This window comes from Pyxicephalus adspersus, chromosome 8, assembly GCF_032062135.1.
Source record: "Pyxicephalus adspersus chromosome 8, UCB_Pads_2.0, whole genome shotgun sequence".
In the NCBI taxonomy this organism is placed as follows: Eukaryota; Metazoa; Chordata; class Amphibia; order Anura; family Pyxicephalidae; genus Pyxicephalus; species Pyxicephalus adspersus.
In genome coordinates this window covers 55,852,404-55,872,206 of record NC_092865.1, presented here as the reverse complement: position 1 = coordinate 55,872,206, position 19,803 = coordinate 55,852,404, and the positions used below count along the sequence as shown (strand labels likewise).

Genomic DNA, 19,803 nt, shown 5'->3' with positions numbered 1-19,803 from the left:
CTGTGGTTGCAGTTTGTTTTTTTGCTAGAGGACTGGAGATCGTCCATAATCCCTTCTTGTGCACCACAACCATGCTTAACTGTGTTTGACTCTAAAATCTGCTAACGGGTGCATATAGTGGTGCCCAGGAGCAGATAATCACTATATTATTAATATTATTATTATTATTAATAATAATAATATTAATAATAATAATAATAATAATAATAAACAGTAATTATATAGTGCCAACATATTACGCAGTGATGTACATTAAATAGGTGTTGTAAATGACAGACAGATTCAAACAGTGACACAGGAGGAGGAGAGAGTGGGATAACAAAGTCATGGTTTAGGGATCACAACCACTGTCAATTGCATTCATAAGTCTGCTATGGTGCCTTCTTTCTTCTGGGACACAAAAGTTTTAATTCCCATCCCAGGGTCATTTCTAGGGAAGCTTTCAATATTTTGGAAGATCCCTTGATGAATATAAACTTTTTTTTAGAGGAGCTTTTTTATTTTTTATTTTTTTTTGCAACAGAATCTGAGAAGGGTAATGAGTATTAAATGTAGATTCTCTGCTGCTGATTTCTCCCCATTACTGATCTAAAATGCATTGCAATGTGTTGGTGAAGGTGGCCAATTAAGTAGAGGAGCAAGGTTTAACTTCCTCATGTCAGATGCGGAGTGATAATCAAGAAGCAGCAAGAGATGTGGATGAAGCAGGTGGAGCACAGAACCAATAATGCAAAAGCAGGGAGATCCTTGTACGGCAGGTCACCAGGTACAACTGTAATTATCACAGTGGTGACATCACCAAATCTATCACTCCAAATCTACTGATTCCGAGGCAAGAAAGCCTTAGCTGGTCTCACAATATAGATACACAGCTATGAAGCTCAAGCCACAGGAGTGTCTAGGGTGGTGCAGGAAGGCCTCTTTCAGACCTGGGGTAGACCCCAGCAGTTTACAGCACGCTCAACCATGCTCTAAACCATTCTCATTCAACCATATAGGAATAATAAGGAGCTTATTTGTACACGTGTTTGCAAAGAGTTGCAATAATCTTGCGGTGGTTTACGTCGTAGTTCCTGGATGTAACATTGAGTGGCCAGCAACTTTTGTTGACTTGAATGGGAATGCATTCCAACCACAGTGAGCTGCAGTTAATTTGTTGCATTTTGTTTTTTTGCTAGAGGACTGGAGATCGTCCATAATCACTTCTTGTGCACCAATACCATGCTTAACTGTGTTTGACTCTAAAACCTGCTAACGGGTGCATATAGTGGTGCCCAGGAGCAGCTAATCACTATATTATTAATATTATTATTATTATTATTATTATTATTAATAATAATAATAATAATAATAATAATAAACATTAATTATATAGTGCCAACATATTACGCAGTGATGTACATTAAATAGGTGTTGTAAATGACAGACAGATTCAAACAGTGACACAGGAGGAGGAGAGGGGACCCTGCCCAGAAGAGCTTAAAATCTAAAAGGTGGGGGAACATGGTTTTGGACCACATGTTTGAAATGCATGGCTATTTTTTATGAGCAATATAACAGAAAAGGTAAGTCAGTATGTTGCCTAGCCACAGTTAGGCTACGTACAAGCGTCAGAAGATTCTCATCCGATTATCGCTTCAGGGCTTGTATCAGACGAGAATCTGGTGTGTGTACAGTGCTCATTTGACGTCGTTCATCGATCCTAGTGGGTCCTAGTGGATCCATGAATGACTTACGACTGCAATGCTAATGAAGGGCAGAGAGCACAGTGGGGTGCCACTCGCTCATTCTCCCCCCTCCCCTTTTCACAGAGCATTATGATGCTGTATGTACAACGCTCGTTCATGCATCATTCAGTCATTTGCCCTTGGAATCGATCGTGAAAGATCCTTTCCAACAACAAAAGTCCAACTTGTGTACACAGCCTTACCATTTCTAGGTGTTCCCTGTAACACATCAAATCTTCACTACTTAGGTTCAGGTCCACTTTAAGACTCCAGGGCTTGTTATGTTCCCTTTGACAACCTCACGTACCAACCATTTCACTTCTGGAAAACCTCTCTGTAAAATATGCGCCGCATTCATAAACTGCCCCTCGAGATCTAAAATCACTTAGACACTTGTTTTATCAAGATTACAAATCTCTCCCTAAACAATATCGCTGTGAACTGTGCAAGCAAGATTAAATATCACAACGTAAGTCGGTTTACCAGTTTCTTTTTTTTTTCGGTGGCGCTATGAATAGCAGGAAATAAGTGGCACAGTGTATGAATAGCCTGGCGGTACAATACCCCTAGAGCCAGACACCCGGCCCTTATTAATTTCTCCTAAATTATTCAGAGAAGTAATTATAGCAGCCTCACTTTACATATGAACCGCTGCTAATTGATTCATCATAGCCAGTTCTATTCAGAGAGAAGCGAATGTCAGACCCCTTAAATATTAATACCAGGCGGGTACGTTTCATGTAAGCCGTGGCTCGTGGCTGTTCTGGGAAAATACGAATGCTCTATGGCTAACGATTATGAATAATTTCCCCAGAAATTAAATAAGATTCTCATTAACTATGCGCTTCCTTTGTAATTAAACATTGGTTTGCCATACAGATTAGCGACTTTGAGGATTTGGCGCCACAAGTCAGGGCTCCGCTTCCAGAGAGAATTTAATCCATTGTGAACACAAAATTTAACCCCTTGTTTCTAACTCCCGGAATGAAAATTGCTACAAAACAACTGCTAGGAAGTAAAGTAATAAAAAACCCTAACTATGAACTTTTCTTTGGGCCCTTTTGATTAGATATATATATATAATTTAAAGCAGTTTGGTATATGACCACCAGATGTGAGCAAATGGGATAGGGATGTGCCACCACTATGCAAAGCAAAATGTAACACCGATATCAGTCACTTGTTAAAGTAATGTTACATATACTGATATAGTTATAAAAATGTAATAATGTTTCCAATACTTATGCCCTAATAAGGAAATATTACAGTAGAAAGATCTCAGGTATAACTTAGATTTATTTTAATCTTTTGCACAGCCTCATCTTTAGCTGGCCTGTCTACAGCTTGATTAATTAGGATCAAATGAAAAATTTCTGTTGTCTCATCAAGCCTTTCCAGACTTAATAATATTACCAAATACATTACTATAGATACAGCTCACACTAAATTAGTGTGGTGGTTAGTAGGAAGAATGCCTGATGGTCATTGGGAAGAAAGTCATCCTTACAGATAGCCAAAAAGATCACTGGTGTCACTGACTGAGATTTTCAACAGCTCAGTGCTCAAGTAACCCCTACCAACCTCTGGAGGAACCCTAGTTGAGCAACACTGCTCTAGGACATGAAGTATGCAGCCTACAGGATCATCACGTCTAAACAAAAAATAGCCTACAAAAGAAAACAAATGCAGTCACCACATCTAGGGGCCTATAGGCGGAAATCATTTTCATTTCTAAGTTTAGATACGCTTTAAATCTAGCAGAATTTATAATTTCATTATGACAAATAATTGAAAATTTTGGTAAAATTTTTTCAGTTTTCTGACACTCTTCCTACATCACCTGATCTCACACTGCACAGGCACAATATTTGGTTTCAGGCTTCTGGAAAATCTCACTGCGCATTGTTTTTTTTACAGTAGAGGGAATCCCTTTTTTGTGCATGCCCAGGTGTAGGCATGAACAGAAGGAGCATGTCCATAGGTTTTTATATCTGAGATATGTTTTTTCTCTAGTGGTTGAACTTGATGTTCAACTTAGTCTTTTTTCAACCTGACTAACTATATAATTACGATAGTCCGCTTTATTACATTGCCATCCTCTGCCTCGTCATTTGTAACTATTTCTCAAACCCAGGGTGTGGCAGTAGCGCACCTCCATCCCTGGCACCATATCATTATCACATTCTAATATTCCGTCTGTTGGGTCATACCAGGACTTGGCAGCAGCAGACAGCCCGGAATCAGGCACAGAATACAATTGTGGAAGAAAACGATTATTAATTTCCAAGGTCTCAGAGTGGGGTCACAGACGAGGAAATTTGCTGTCTCTGCTCGAGAGCTCATCTTGTTCAGTAATAACGAGCAAAATGAAATGGGTCATTCTGTACAGCGCAGCGCTCAGCCACCACTTACAGCCTAATTATCTGAAATAGGTTTAATGAATTTCTATCAGACGGGATGAGAATGAGAAACATATGTCAGGATTATGTCTGGCGCAGTCACTCAGCTTCTTGTTTTACTATTTTTAGGATCCAGTGCAGTGGCCGAATCTAGAAAAATGAAGGAGTAAAAGGGAATAATAAATTCTTACAGAAGCTGGACAAAGATGGTGGCTCAGGGATAACACAATCAAAGGAACACAACCTCCATAGGAACGTACAGCGGCTGTCCCAGTGTATGCGTTCAATTGATCTACCACCAAGAGGGATTGATGAACAATGTCGAGAGATCACTGTACACGTACTAGATTTTCCTAGACCATCACGATCGTCCGGCTCTGATTACATACGTACATAGTTTTCCTGTGCAGCATACATTTTTCTCTTTTCTCCGCTTTAAATAGATTGGCAGTTAAAAGAAACTTTTTAGTCTCGGCTGTTTTCTATCAAGCTTTCTTTAGTAAAAGGCAGCATGCAGGGTGTTTCAGCATTGCCAATAGAAGTGTTCCAGGATCAGCAGCAGGTATGTTCTGTGATGACAGCTAGTGTGTTCCAGGATCACCGGGTTATGTGTTCTAGGGTATTCAGGAGTAAGTCAGGATCACTAGCTGATTCAGGATTATTTAGAATGATTCAGAATTTCCAGGTGCTGTGTACTAAGACCACCAGGAAGGATTTAGGATCCCCAGCTGTTGTGTCTCAGGATAACATGAAGGAAATCGAAATCATCAGCTGGTGTGTTCGAGGATCACTGGATGTGATTCAGGATCACCAGCCTCTGCGTTCCAGGTTAACCAGGAGTAATTCAGGATCACCAGCTGCTTTGTTCGAGGATAAAATAAGTGATTTAAGATCACCAGTTATTGTGATGCAGGATACCCAGAAGGGACCCAGGATCACCAGCTGCCATGTTCCAGGAAAACAGAAATGATTCAAGATCACCGGGCGGAGTGTTTCGGGATAATCAGTAGTGATTCAGGATCACCAGTTGATGTTTTCCAGGATTGCCAGCTGTGCACCTGCTAATCATTTAAAGTAAATTTTAGTTAATTTAAAAAAATTAAATTCATTCTTAGGAGTGATTATTTTTCAGGATCACAAGCTGCTGTGTTCCAGAATGAGCAGGGGTGTACCAAGATCACCAGATACTGTGTTCCAGGATAACACAAAGTAATTCACGATCACAAGCTGATGTGTTCCAGGATCAACGGGAGGGATTCCAGATCACCAGCTGATGTGTTCCAGAAATGCTGGGTTGAGTGAGAAGGTTACATTAGTGTTTTCATGAAACACCAAACTTTAGCATTGGTAAGCTGTGCTTCCCATATTCATCAAATAAATGTTAAAATATTCCAGTACTGAAATCTACACATTATGCATGCAAAACCATCCTCCCTACTGCTTTTCCATCTGCTAACCAATTTAGGTGCTGCATTCCAGAACATTTTTACCACTTGGAAAAAGAACTTCACCACTTCCATATGTTGGGTGAGATGCAGACTAAGCTTGCCTCTAGTTCTGGCCAACACAGGGAACGGCAGATGTTTTACCATTGCTCATGCTTGGCTTGACATTTGCAGACCTATGGCTAGCCAAAGCAGTAGTCAGTGGATAGAAATGTTGGATCTTTGACCTGGAAATGTAAAACTTATATATTGCTAGAAAACTACTTACGTGTCATCCAGGAATGAGATGCCAAAATATTCTTTTTCTTTTAGATTGAAGTGCGAAGCCACAAGATCCAACAATTCACGAGAGAGAAGTTTTGGCTGTGGCAAGAAGAAGAATACAAAATAATATATAGTATACAATTACATCTATAAAAGATACTAATATTATTAATAATATATTCAGTTTGTTAGAAATTTAAAATAAAAAGCATTTGATTGGCCACTCAACAGCTGTTAATCAGAGGCCAGAGGTGAAGGAATATTATACAACATGCATGGGCAAACCACGGCCCATGGGGCTTCTTAGTCTGGTCCATCAAATATTAGTACAAAATTGTCCAATGGTAAAAAAAGGTTACCAACAAAACTACTACCACTGAAAAGAATTGTAATTTGAATGTAAGTTTTCTTTTACTTTTTGGTGATGTATTTTACGTGTAACTCATATCAGTTCATACAAACACTCCCCATCCATCTGATACTGGTCCGTTTGTCATTTTGTCATTGTGGCCCCTGAGCTAAAAAGTTTGCCCACTTCTGCTATACAACAAGGGAACAAGGTGAGGATATATTGGGGAAAGGGGGTTTTGTTGGGGATGATGGAGGGTACAGAACACAGGGCTGAGGCATGGCCAAACTCAAAAGACTTTAAAGTATGAAAGGGGGGATTATGGCAACATCTTGAAGCATGGTATTCCTGCAAACCAGGAGTCACCTTGATCCTGATTATGTGGCATACTATAACCTTAGCAGGATGGAATTAATCCTGGCAATGTGCCTGTGATTACTAATCATGTCCACAACCTATGACCAGTCCAGACAGCTTTGAACCAAGGAATGAATCCATCAGCCAGAATGGATCTTTTAGAATGAATTACTATTATAGTGGCACTGCTGCATCTGCACAGAGTTCAATTAAGCTCATATGGTCCATAAAGCCTAAAAATATATATGGGGCAATCACAGTACAGAATGACAGTGCAGTCCCTTATCTCCTGATTACCATCCTGCATGCCCATAGCTACTTTTAGCCTCCTGGACAATATCTAGAAGCAGATGAATCCATATCATATCAGCACTTGCAGTTCACTATTTCCTTGCTTTCTATTAGTGTCAGGGGGTTCAGGAAACAGATGTCTCTTTCAGTCATTACATCTTGTATGAGGACGGTCTTAATTTCGCCAGTGGATGAGGGATCTCCATTAGGGAATCCTGAAACTTTTTAGGTCAAAGAGACAGTTTTCCTAAAATTCCTATTCCTTGTAGGTTTTATTAGAGGAGAGCGAGTAGGGAGTATTGCAACATAGTTCTTGTTTTTACTACTTGAATACTACTCTTTCTTATATAGGGAAATGTTAAAAATATTTGATGTTTTTGAAGTCACATTACTGGACCTCATCCAGCATATAGGGATCACCATAGTATATGCTATGGAGTGTGGAGTTGGGTGCCAGTGTACAGGGGTAGTAGAGATCCCAATTGTATCTGGGTCCTGTGGTCCAAAACGGCTAATGTAGCAGAGGAACAGGTAGAAGAGGATAGCTGCACGGTGGTTGATTTCTATGGCTCATCCTCCAGCAGGAGTAAATTTGCGGGGAGTTGGGTGGCAGCCCAGGGAGAGGTGCAGTGCAGCCACTCAAATCCAGCAGTCAGTAAGAGAGGAGAATGGTGCTGCCTTGTACTGTACTGTACACGGAGTTGCTCCATGTTTGGATGGGCAGGGTGGTCTATTTGTGTTGTGCTGTTTTCGGGAGCTGCCCTGTGTGCACAATGATGCCAATGGATGCCAAAGATGGCAGGTAGTGGTCCAAAATCACCACTGCTAGTGCTAGGGCAATTCGTGTAAATAAGTTGACCTGTGGTTGGGATTGCTATGCGCATGGGAGTGACTAACTGCTCAAGTCTGAAAAAGTTCCTAAAAGTTCAAAGTGTGACAGACGCCCACTTTGTATTAGGAGCTCTTGTTACAATGTTATCATATTACAGTCAGATCACTGCAGAGAGGAGATTGAGGAAATGCTTTCCCCTGCTTGCAGCAGACCAATGTTATCATCTAAGACTGGGAAAAGTCAATGGACTGGAGGTTAAAAACAACTTTTTGTTTTTGGAAAAATCATATTGTTGCTGTGAAGGGTGACATGTTATGTTTTTTTTATGTTTTTTTCAGTGATATAGTTATGGTGGTAAAGACCTCATCTCATTTACAGATATCTTGCTGTAGGGGTCTTGCAGTGTCTTCTATAGACAAAGAGGAAGATCAGGCCTGTACATACCTGTACTAAGAGCTCCAGCTTGCGGTCATCCAGTAGGTGCACCTTGCAATGCCGGCCTTCTGCCATCTGCCAACAGAAAATAAACATAAATATTCCTTCCACTGACATATAAAACAATACATCTAATGATGGGTGCTGTATGTAAAAAGGTGTAAGTGCACCCCTAAGAATGGAGGGGTCAATGTCAAGTTACAGCACTATAGCATTGACCCAAATAAGTCAAAATTATTCACCACTTAGAGGAAAAAAGAGAGTTTATATTACATTGATATATTTTATTGATAACAGTTCATTGTTAAACTTATCTTGTCTTTACTTTTTTTTTCTTGTAATGATTCCCATACTGTCACCTTTCAAAATGTGGTTGCAATGCTTGTGAAATATCCTACAATGCCCATTTACAAACCAGTGATGGACATAGCCAACAATGTACCCTGTTCAGAAAAGCCTTGGGGCCTGTGGGGTCCCTATTGGCTGGGGAGGGCCCAGGGACTTTGCACCTTCATCTGTCTGCACCTGATACATGCTCTTTGGGGTCTATTTACTTAGCAGTGAATCTGACATTCACTGAAACATACTTTGGTGGAGAATTTCTAAGCTCCATGTGTTTCAAAAGCAGTAATTGATTCTTCACTAGGGAATGTTTCAGTGAATGTCAGTTTCACTGCCTTATAAATAGACCACTTTGACTTCTCTTATTGTTACTGGATTTGTGCTCAGTCTGCACGCACATTTGGCAGTTACTAAACAAGTGCATTGTGGGAATTTGTTTGAATTCAAATGTCAGATTTAGAGATTTAGCACAAGGCTCAGGCGGCATGCCCTGCGAAATCAGCTAATCTGCTTATTGGCAGCCTTCCCAGCTACAGAAAGTGAGACAGGATTGGTAAAAGTAAACGGCGAGGGTCTAATAATAGAACATCCGTTACATATTAATTATACAAATATTGACTGCAATGTAAATACAGACAGTATAAGTACCTGACTATTCATATTAACTTATTGCGTTGAGGAAGAGGCAGCAGTGTAAAGCACACAGGCTCTATTAGAAAATATTGTGCAGTCACTCAAACAGTGGCAGCTGGCACAGAGCACAGAGCAGAATGATGACATCATCAATGATGCTACTTCATTGTCCAATCAAAAGATGGAAAAATCAAAAGAAGGAAGCAAATGGATGATTGAGTTAGTTTACTTTTATTGCAGAGGAGAAAAGGGAGGTCACTGACAGAGCATCAACACGGTACCAATACCCCTCACTGTCGCTAGCTGTCAAATGTGCAGACGCAGGTCCTTTAGGAACCAATGCTGTTGCGTAAGTGACCAAGTGACTACATATACATGCTAGATAATTGTTACCTGAGCTGAGCAATCGTGATCAGTCGGCAAAAATCTAGCATGTTGCTCCATCTGCCGTATCACCCATGTCATATTTGTATCTGCCAGGCAGATCACTAAATTACCAAGTAGGGATGACCTTATTTCCGTGGAGAGGGGAGGACGCAGCAGGGTGACTCCTACTGCATCCTCATCTCTCCAAAGGACTGAACAGCCCTGATCACAAAAGGTTTCTAGCATTAGAAATTTAGGTGTGTATGTAGCTTAGACTGTAAGCTCCATGGGACAGGGTCCTCTCCTTCTGTATCATAACATATGCAGGTTTGTCATCTCCAGCCCCTAATTTTGTAAAACCATCTGTAATATGTTGCTATATATCTATGTTATAAATAAAAGATCATTAATAATAATATATTCACAGATCTGAAGGGCTCCATCATTGTAAAAAAGTTTTTTTTTGATTCGATTGTTTAAAACTCATTGACCTCGGCTATAATACTCATATGGGACAGTTGTCATATCTTACAGCTGAAATCCTGACAAGGTGCTGCTTTAACTCCCATTTGATGAATAGTGATGGCAAGTAGACAGTACAGACACCTGAATGATTATTTGTTACTGGATAGAAGAAATTCAGATTCTCTTTCCAAGGATGAGCAAGTGCCATTATACATTGTTTCTCAGTCTCAGAACATCACATACCGACTGCATCTTTCCAACAAATAACGTCAGATGTCAGGCAATAGAGAGCAAAGAGTTGTGCAAACTGCAAATAAAGAACTTATGGATGTCCTGAGGTTACATGTACAGGATCTGATTTTCAGTGACTCTCCTGTGGTTGTCAGTTCGGTTTCTGCAGTCTCTTTGGTTTTCAGGGCTGACTGAACAGTGTAATATAGAGACGATCAAAGAGATACAAAAAGATACAAAAGTCAAATTTTGTATGCAAAATGCACCGCTTTAAAAATGGGCCAATCAGACTCAACTATAATTTTAAAGTTTAATAAATTCCAAAGAAATTACAAAGGGAAACATCAATTAAAATCAAAAATCGATAGAGTAAAGCTGCGTACACACTATAATTATCGTTAGAAACGAACGACTAATGACCGATCGTCCGATAATCATTAACAAAAAAAGTGCACAACGACTGACCAACAATGCCGACAAACGAGGATTGACGCTAGAAATGAACGACCGTCCCAGACGATCTGCTTGGGCAACGATTGTTCACAATCTCTTGTGTGTACAGTTGTTCAGTGATTGTGGATGGTTCTGCAGTACACTTTCTCCTTTACTTGTCACTCCCTGCATCGTTCAAACGATCGTATCTAGCGTGTCTACAATATTGGTGGATTATACTTGAACGATTGTATGGTTACAGCATGTGCAGAATTGTGCACAATACGATCGTTCAAAATAATCGTGCATAATCGTTAGTCTTTCGTTTTCTAACGATTAATATTGCAAGTGTGTACCTAGCTTTAGAAAGAGTCTTAATATATGTATGTCTGTCACACCCAACTAGAATTGACATCTATTAACTTGGTAATGTTTTCTATACAGTACATTCATGTTGTCTGAAACTTTACTTTAGCCTCAGGATATGAATTTATGACTATATTTTGAGTTTTGTGCACAAGATTGCACACTTGCAGTAGACTCTGTTCCAGCATTGATTTATGATTGTGACCATGCAACAGTCAATCAATGTGTAAAATTACATTTGCAGGTAGTCTTCGGGTGTCCTTAAATATGAATACATATTTTATTGTATTCAATGAATACAATTCATTGTATGTACATTTTATTCATTTGTAGATCATATAAATGAAATAAAGCAGGTGGCATCATTTACCTAAAACCCTTAGGTAACCTAATCCTCCCTTAACAAATATTCCTCCCTTTATCTCCTTAGCTTATACATTTCTGCTGTGTTTTCATTTTCAGTAATGAAATGTTTTTTTTGCAATTTCTGGATATGGATATATGCCACCCTTGGCCAAGCACCCATCTTTTTTCCACCAGTTGGCCATTGGCAATAGTTTAGTACAAACTGAACTAGAAGTCTGAAAAAATATAACTCTTTCCCAATCTATTCAACTAAACATTTTGAAAACAGTTCTGTTAAAAGCAGAATTAAACTTGTTGGTGTGGGGGAGCTTTTTGCCATAATGCAAAGCGCGCTTGTCGATTATGGCACAGACTTCTCTTTTTCTTAGATTCCTGCAGTGATGACAGGTTACTGGTACTGCTGGATTGCCCAAAGCCGACTATTCCAGGTCCACTGTAACCCTTTTTGACCTTTGGAAAGCCACTAATGATGTAACTTCTACACATGTGCATTCTCTCCTGCAGCTTGGTGTATTCTCCGCGGTGCCGGGAATAGACCTGGACTCTATATTGCATGGCACATGTATCATGGATCAAGCCACCAGGATCAGGATTTTTTTAAATTGGCAAAACAGCCTTTGCATATATCCTCTGCCAAAAACCTTTACCTTTTGGTTACTTTTTGTATTTTAAGTTTAGTTCTGCTTTAAACACAACCTGCCAGGTCACCCTCTCTTGCCCCCAGTGCACAGCGGAAAAAGAAATTAAAAATAAAGATTGGCTGCAATGGGCAGCATGGAGGCCTAGCTCTGCTCTACTTTTTCCAATAAATTTTTAATAAATTTTCCAACAAATAATACCAATGACATATCAAAAACAAAAACAGTAGCAGTAATTGTACTTATCATTTTAACAGCAAGTACATTATAATCAGAGAAGAACGTGACAACCCCTTGCACTGGTATATTGTAGACTCAACGGGGTGCATGCATGTCACATCTACATTAGCTGGCACCATCAAGGGACCCATCTATCTGCGATTCTGTGAACAGGGAGAAAGGCAACTATGTCCTATTAGCAACATCTTAATAAACAACCGGATGAGACCCACACAGAAGGGGAAGAGGTAGACGGGGGGAGGGGGAAAGGTAAGGGACCGGCGTCCATCTACATTTTTAAATAACCCATATACACACAGGCAAGGGTGAAATACGACCTTCACTCCATTATATAGTAAATAGGGAGTTATCAAAATCTGTGAGCAGATATGCCTCAATCCATGGATCCCACACCTTGCCACATCCATGGATCCCAACCGATTGTGGGTTCTAGCAACCATGTTTTCATTCACAAGGTACCCCACAACTTTTCTTTTTCACTTTTGCCACAGTGGGTGTCCTGGACCACCAGGACTCTGCTCTACTTTTTATATGTCATTCCACAATTTTTACCCGAAGATCATATGTAGAAATTCTACTAAAAGGCCATGTTACAGTTGTGGAAATATCCTTGATCTTATCCATCTCGATCCCACCGGAACACTAAGGGAAAGCCGTCTGGAGTCCGTGGAGTACAATTAGATATCTGGAGTCAGCCGGCAGTGTTCAGATGTCAAGGCCGGCCTTGTAGGAGTGTCAAAGACATCAGTTACTAATATTGATTGTCTGCCATATCCAGCAATTCATTACTATCACTCACTGGTTTGATTTGACCCTTTCCTTACAAAGATGTTTCCTAATAGGAGATCTTGTTGTAGAAATGCCAATTTGGTTTATTTATTGCCCCCCCCCCCCCTTCACTGCTTATAATAACCTTGCCATACGCATTGCTCTGGCTGAAGCTTGCACAGGGCTTAGGACCTCTTCTACAACCCAATGTGATGGCACTTGGCCTGTCATTTGGCTGCTCAAAAACTGGGCACTGCATCATGTGAAAAAACACACGATACCCATACTCACTAATATCCTTTATTTCATGAATATGGTGATTTTATTTGAATGAGGTGGCCTTGGATTGAACATAAAGGGATTCACCCTAAGGACTATTTCAGACAGAATTGTGCCACAGTAATTTGCTGCAGGCTCACCTGTAATCCCAACCAGTTAGTAACCACTTTCTGTGTGTCTTTGCACATGGCTGTGGTTGCGGTGAATTGTGGTGCAGTTCCTAAAAGGTTGCTAAAGGCCATGTGGTTGCTTTTCTTCCTCTAGAATAGAGGTAAGCAAACGTTTTTGGCCACTAGACCATGTCAGGGGTAGAGAGGAGCACACCAGGCCGGACTCTCGCTCGAGTCCCACCCTAATTGCTCCACCCCCACCAGAAATGCCCCCTGAAAGGAAATCCTTCTCCTCCACAGTGCATATGGTGGAGAGGGAATGTTCCCTATTTACCCCAGCAGCGGAAGTGTTAACGCCGGCCACAGTAAATAGGGATGGGAGCCACAACACAGAGGTTCAAGAGCTGTATGTGGCTCCGGTAGTTTGTTCCGGCTCTGCCGCAGGTTGTCGGCCAGGATTAGGCTGAATCAGCCAGGGGGCGTTAGGCCGGAACAAACTACCGGCTAGGCCGTATCTGGCCTAAAGGCCAGAGTTTGCCGACCTCTGCTCTAGAAGAAGAATGGCAATTCAACCCCAATTGAACTCATTTTTTGCAATGACAAATTGTGGCATGGTTTTCAAACCCAACATGCCTCTTTTGGCCGTGCAGTTGTTTTTTGCTTTAATGCATGCACGTTCATACATGTTGCGCTTTTTTTAAATGAAATGCCTAACGCACCAAAAAAAGGTGCATTATAGAATTTTAAGCAGCACATGCCAATGCAGATTAATGAGTTGCAGGGCATTGTGCCATGCTGGTACATTAGGAGAGTGTGCTACAATGCCATTCAGAAAAATTGGCACCACATTGCATTAACCAGCATACCCATGCATTGCAGTAATGAGCATGGTAATTTGCAACAGAACACAAGTGTGAATAGAATATTTTAGATATTCACTGGAGATGATGATCAGATGATCGCTACCAATTAAATCAGGCGCCATTTGATTCTGTGTTACATCAAGTTAAAAGCAGGGGGCTATAAACAGCAAACATCAGCAATTTAAAATCCTCCCCATGCCCTCCCTCCTCCTCTGTGAACTGGGGAGTTTATTTACTGTGTCACCTGTCTCATTAGGCAACTATTGTTTGCTAGTCAATGAGATGGATTTTGGCAGAGGGCAATTTCTAGCAAGGGCTCTGATCAAAGACTCTTCAGTGAGACTTGTTAATGAGCTCCTAGGGTGAGAGAAATGGTGCCAAGTCTGCAAGAAGATTAACAAAGAGAGTGAATGACCCTCCTGTAGACATTCAAAACATGGGCTGCCGTGCCCCCTGGAGAGACCATCATTCTTTAAAGACCAAATTACCTTAGAAATGACCAAGGGCACATATATATATAATAGGTTATATCAATGTCATGATTGCCATTTGTTTTTTCCTACTAGTTAAATATCTTTCTTAATTCATATTTAATTATTAATTGTCCCCTTTTTCCTAATTCCTCAACAAGCTGTGTCTGGTCCTGCTGCCCTGATACAATGCCATAGGGTGCCACTGCTCATCTGTACATATATATACATTAAGCAGCCCAAATGATCATTATTTAAAGACGAAGTTAGGTGAAAGTTTGCTTTTTTAGTCGCAAATTTATTGTTCTCAAACACTTCTATAACTGCAGTGTGAGATCTAAAGCTATAAAAGTGCTAATTGGCTCCCGAGATGACTGTTTGTGATTGATTTGGGTGGAAAGCTAGCAGTTTTTAGACCGCAATGTCCTTTTACGGATCTTCTAGATTGTAAGCTCTTCTGAGCAGGGTCCTCTCCTCCTCCATTGTTTGTATCTGGCTGTAATTTTCAACCCCTATTTAATGTAGAGCGCTGTTTAATATAGTATAGTTTATTAGGAATAATAGTGATCCTCCATAGCAGGTCACAGGGACTACTGCTGTGATTTCCTACTGGGGAGTACGCAGCGGGTGCCTCTCCTCGTCCTCCTCACTCCACAGAACTGAACAGCGCTGAAAGAGGATCTTTGCTGAAATGTGTGTTACAGATGAATCTGCTCCAAAGGATGGTAATGCCATCCTTGCCTAGATGCCACTGGGTGTAAGGTAAATATTATTCTAATTTTTTTTCTTTTTTCTTTACAGATTCTACTAAGGTGATCAGGTGGTAAGAGGGGGGATTCGCAGAAAGTTTAGGCAGACCTTTCATTTTAGTGGAAGGTCTTTCTTAATCATACACCTGGGTCACCTTATGGCCCCCCGACAATGAAAGAAGCATGCTGATAAGGTCATCATTCCAATCTAAGTGGCAAACTGATGCCTGACAGCACAATGCCGGGCAGTAGAACTTTGATTGGCACAGACTGATGCCCCTTCCTCTGCCAATGTGAGTGCTGCTCTACAGCAAATTACAAGATTCTGATATTCAGAGATATTCAGCTAGATGTATATTACAAAATTAGTTTTTGCACAATTTAATTAAAGTTTTTCATCTGTCAAAAGTTTAGCTTCCAGCTTTAGCTTTTAAGCTGGAGATCACATTATGGTTCTTCTCTTTCTCCCCCCCTTCCCTCTCCATGTGTGTACAAAACTCGTTTGTTCATCTGTCACTGAAATGATAACGAAAGATTGGTTTCACCGACTACCATCTGACATCTATCTGGGACCGGGCATTAGAAAGGAGACGTTTTATTTTCAGAATCAGCAGGTACAAAAAAAAGCAAAAAAGCCAAAAGAGAAAACTACTGCAGGCACCACAAACTAAAGTGGACCGTGTACCTTTATGTGTTTGGCCTATGTCAACACGCTAGAATGGGGTTGAACGCTGGGTTTATGTTTGTGAAATGACACCCACACCGATGATGCATCTTCCGATCTCCCACATGTGCAGAATGAAATCTGGTGCTGCTACTATCATGTGTATGTAGAATCTCGAGACCCTCCTGGTATACCTACGTCACATATCCCAGGAGGCTCTGGAGGTTCTACACATAATGGTAGTGGCACCAGATTTCATTCTGCACATGTGGGAGATCAGGAGAGGCTCCTGGCTAACCTTTCAATTTGGAAAGGGAAAATAATATAAAAATAAATATACTTTTGTATTAAAAAGGACAAGCAGCTCTTTAGTCTATCGTTCAATTTGAGACCATAGGTCCACCTAATGACTGGTAAACTGCAATATATTCAATTTTTATTCTTGGATTTTGATACAATGTACCTAAATCCAATCATAACAACAATATAATGTAAATAATAAAGTAACTTACTGTCCAGTTAGATGCAAAGTCCCAGAAAACACTGGCCGTTCATATCAGAGGACCCCGGAGTAATAAGAACTTGCCTATAAATACTCCACAATGGAAGTACCAAACTCAGTCTCCTTCCGTTACCATGCAGTCTCAAGGAAATGACATCCGTCTTTCCTTGTCAGATTACAGGATTGGAAACAAAAGCTTTGTGTACGGTACTCCCAGCACAATGTACATGTAAGTGTATATGTTTACATATGGGAGCGTGACAGAAGGCGTTCGAGTGTTCTGTACACCCAAAGGGATTTTAGTTTATAGGAGAACTCCAAGCAACCAGATGAATACTCAGCTCAAATTCATATATGGGTGCTGTTTCCAGTGCCAAGTGATTTGGAATTCTGTTTGCTGGTCTTGAGATCCAGGCAGCGCCGGCATGTCCCAGGTCAACTTGCGGACTATACTACATTATAAGTGGAAATAAAGCCCTTGGAGTGTTGGGCTATGTACACACGAAAGGTGGTTTCATGGTGATGGATGAACAAATGAGCACCATACACACAGCACCAATTCTATTTTTTGGAGAAGGGAGAGGGTGAGCAAGGAGCTGTGCTCTTCTCCATTGACATGGAAAGAGGTCGTTCCGATCATCGTGCATTGATCTGCCCTGGTGGCTTGATGAACAATGTCAGGTGACCGCTTATTCTCACTCAGGACAAGCATGACTGTTCAATTCAGGTGACAATTATCTTATGTGTGATGGAAAACCAGAAGATACAGATGAACTTACCTACTTGTTTCACTAGATATCTATATTGGAAAATACACATTGATCAATCTGCAATTTTGATTTTTTGGAAGAAAACTTCCATTTTATTAGATTTTCATTAACTAATAGAGTATACAATATCTAGCTTTAGACTGCTGTTAGAAGAACATCGACAATTTTGTCTTCACTTCATGTTCGGTGGCAACTTAAACATTTTGGATTTCTCATCACTTTTATAGAAAAGACAATGGTCACCAGGACTAATGGTTAAAGTAAACCAGCCTCAGCAGAGCCACAGGAAGCAAGAATAACCCAGTAGTAACCTGGTAGAGGTGATATACTTTCTAATTGTAACTGAAATTAGGAAAGTTTGGCCTTCCATACATTGTAATGGACTAAAGTTGAGCTTGGAGTGTGATTTCCCCAATCTAATTTTGTGTGTCAGCAATCCACAAAAAAAAGGCAGCCACATAGTTGTGCATTGTGATGTGCACCACCATGGGGTTTGTAAGGTAGCCCATTGTTTGAATGGGTTTACTATCACATGGTAGTGCACGGCAAAAGTTTATGTGCTTTTTTTTTATTATCATTGGAATGTGTAGTACATGCACCCTGGTAAAGTGCATTGGCATGCATTGGGGTGTTGGTTCAGAATGAATGGCACCATAGATAACCAATGCTAGCTTCATGCAGGGAGGCCATCCTTGGGTACTTCTGTTGACTTTTGCGATCCTAAAACTTTAAGACATAGAGCAGGAAAGCACAGGAAGTTTACTTAGTATGGAGCCCATACATTTCTGCGGCCTTGCTTACATGTGTTTGGTTCCGCACGTGGTGAACCACACAATTGTGAACAAGAAAGAAATTTAAACTTTAGCGAAATTAAAAACTATTTTTCATCCGTTAACTTTTAAATGAAGCCGCTGTGCACAAGTTTATTTAGGCAAGTCTCATAGCTGCTCTAATTGCTGAAGTATTTAATTCCTGAAAATATTAGCGGAAGAAACCCTTCACATTATGCAGGAAAAATAGAAGCGATGATTTCCGGTCAGGGAACGCTGAGTATTTAATGCAGCCATTTTTACTGGCAAAAACTAATATAGTGTTTAAAACAATACAGCGAGATTGCTCGCATCCTCGGCACATAGCGGTTGATGGAGGGGCCGGCTCCGTGTTGTTTGAATTGAAGCTTCTGTTAGCGTTTGGCAATGACTCCAGCAAAGGAAATGAGCAATAATAATTCAGATGGGATAGACAGTTTTTGTGATTGTTTTACAAACACAGGAGTTGGAGACAAATAGCATGCAGCTTGATGTTTTGGGTAATTAAAGGGGAACTTCACTTAAAAAAGTAGGCAGTTATAATAAAGCTCCCCTCCTATAGAGGCCACCTATTTAAATAAAGGCATCCTCCATGTTTTATGGCTGCTTAAACCTGGAGGAAAAGATTATATGTCCTGGGGCATCTCTCGCGATTCTTTCCCCAAAGTGTTACAACCTTTCTGAGACATAACTATCCAAAATGCTGCTTATAGACACAGAGCGGTCATTTCGAAATCAATTGCTGTCTTGCCAAAATAAGTCACACACTCAATGGCGCAAATTTTGATAAGTTATGTAATGTCACAAAAATCTTTGCAAAGATCTTATGTGGATAATGGGAGAGTTGGACTGCTGTGTTTCTCCAGCACATCCAAAGATTCTCAATGGGGAAATACCTGGTGAATCAATATATTTAGGGAGTCAGCTTACCTCATTTTTGGGTACATAATGTAGCTTAATCTAGACTGGATCAACTGAAGTAACCCTAGATCATAAAACTGCCTCCACAGGCACCAAAGATTATACCACTTCCCCCACAGGCACCCCAGATCATACTGCCCCCATAGACACCCCAGATCATAACACTGGCCCCATAGATACCCCAGATCATAACATTGCCTCCACAGGCACCCAAGACCATAACACTGTCCCACAGGCACCCCGGATCATAACACTGCCCCACAGACACCCCAGATCATAACACAGCCCCCAAAGACACTCCAGATCATAACGCTCAGTACAGGTTAAGTATGAGAGTTCTGAAAGATATAAAGTTCTGAAAGAGATAAAGTCTGCTTAGATCATCTATTCTCATGGAACCCCAGGGTTCCTCCAGAAGTTACACGGGGGTTTCTTGAGATGTGACTGACTGTCCCCCTATCTGATGATGCCTGCATAATTTGGGGTCTAATGTCACCCCCATGTCATGTCTAAGTTCACCCCCAATGATCTTTTTACCTGCCTATATGGATTGAATTCGAACCACCACTGTAAGAGGGATATTCTTCACGTGACCATCAATGTGTGGGGCATTTTTCCTACTACTTTATTATAGTAGGGGGTTTCTGAGACCTGCACATTATGTTAAGGGTAAAAAGGTTGGCTTAAGCTGCGTACACACTTCCAATTTTTATCGTTGGT

The 19,803-nt window shown here is 40.6% G+C and overlaps 1 protein-coding gene and 1 long non-coding RNA gene across 3 annotated transcripts in view; one reads left to right on the top strand and one right to left on the bottom strand.

Annotated features, from left to right (window-relative positions):
• LOC140337185 (uncharacterized) overlaps positions 1-6,421 on the top strand; it is a 105,268-nt gene extending 98,847 nt beyond the window's left edge. Inside the window, exon 7 of the long non-coding RNA XR_011922000.1 lies at positions 5,884-6,421. This is a non-coding gene — a long non-coding RNA (uncharacterized lncRNA). The remainder of the gene's footprint in view (positions 1-5,883) is intronic.
• Positions 1-19,803, bottom strand: part of FRMD4B (FERM domain containing 4B) — a 155,019-nt gene that overhangs the window by 92,878 nt on the left and 42,338 nt on the right. For both annotated transcript variants that reach the window (XM_072420777.1, XM_072420776.1), the window contains exons 2-3: positions 8,109-8,174; positions 5,840-5,934 (exon numbers count right to left, since the gene is read on the bottom strand). In XM_072420777.1, the coding sequence (XP_072276878.1) occupies positions 5,840-5,934; positions 8,109-8,174 (161 nt within the window). The remainder of the gene's footprint in view (positions 1-5,839; positions 5,935-8,108; positions 8,175-19,803) is intronic.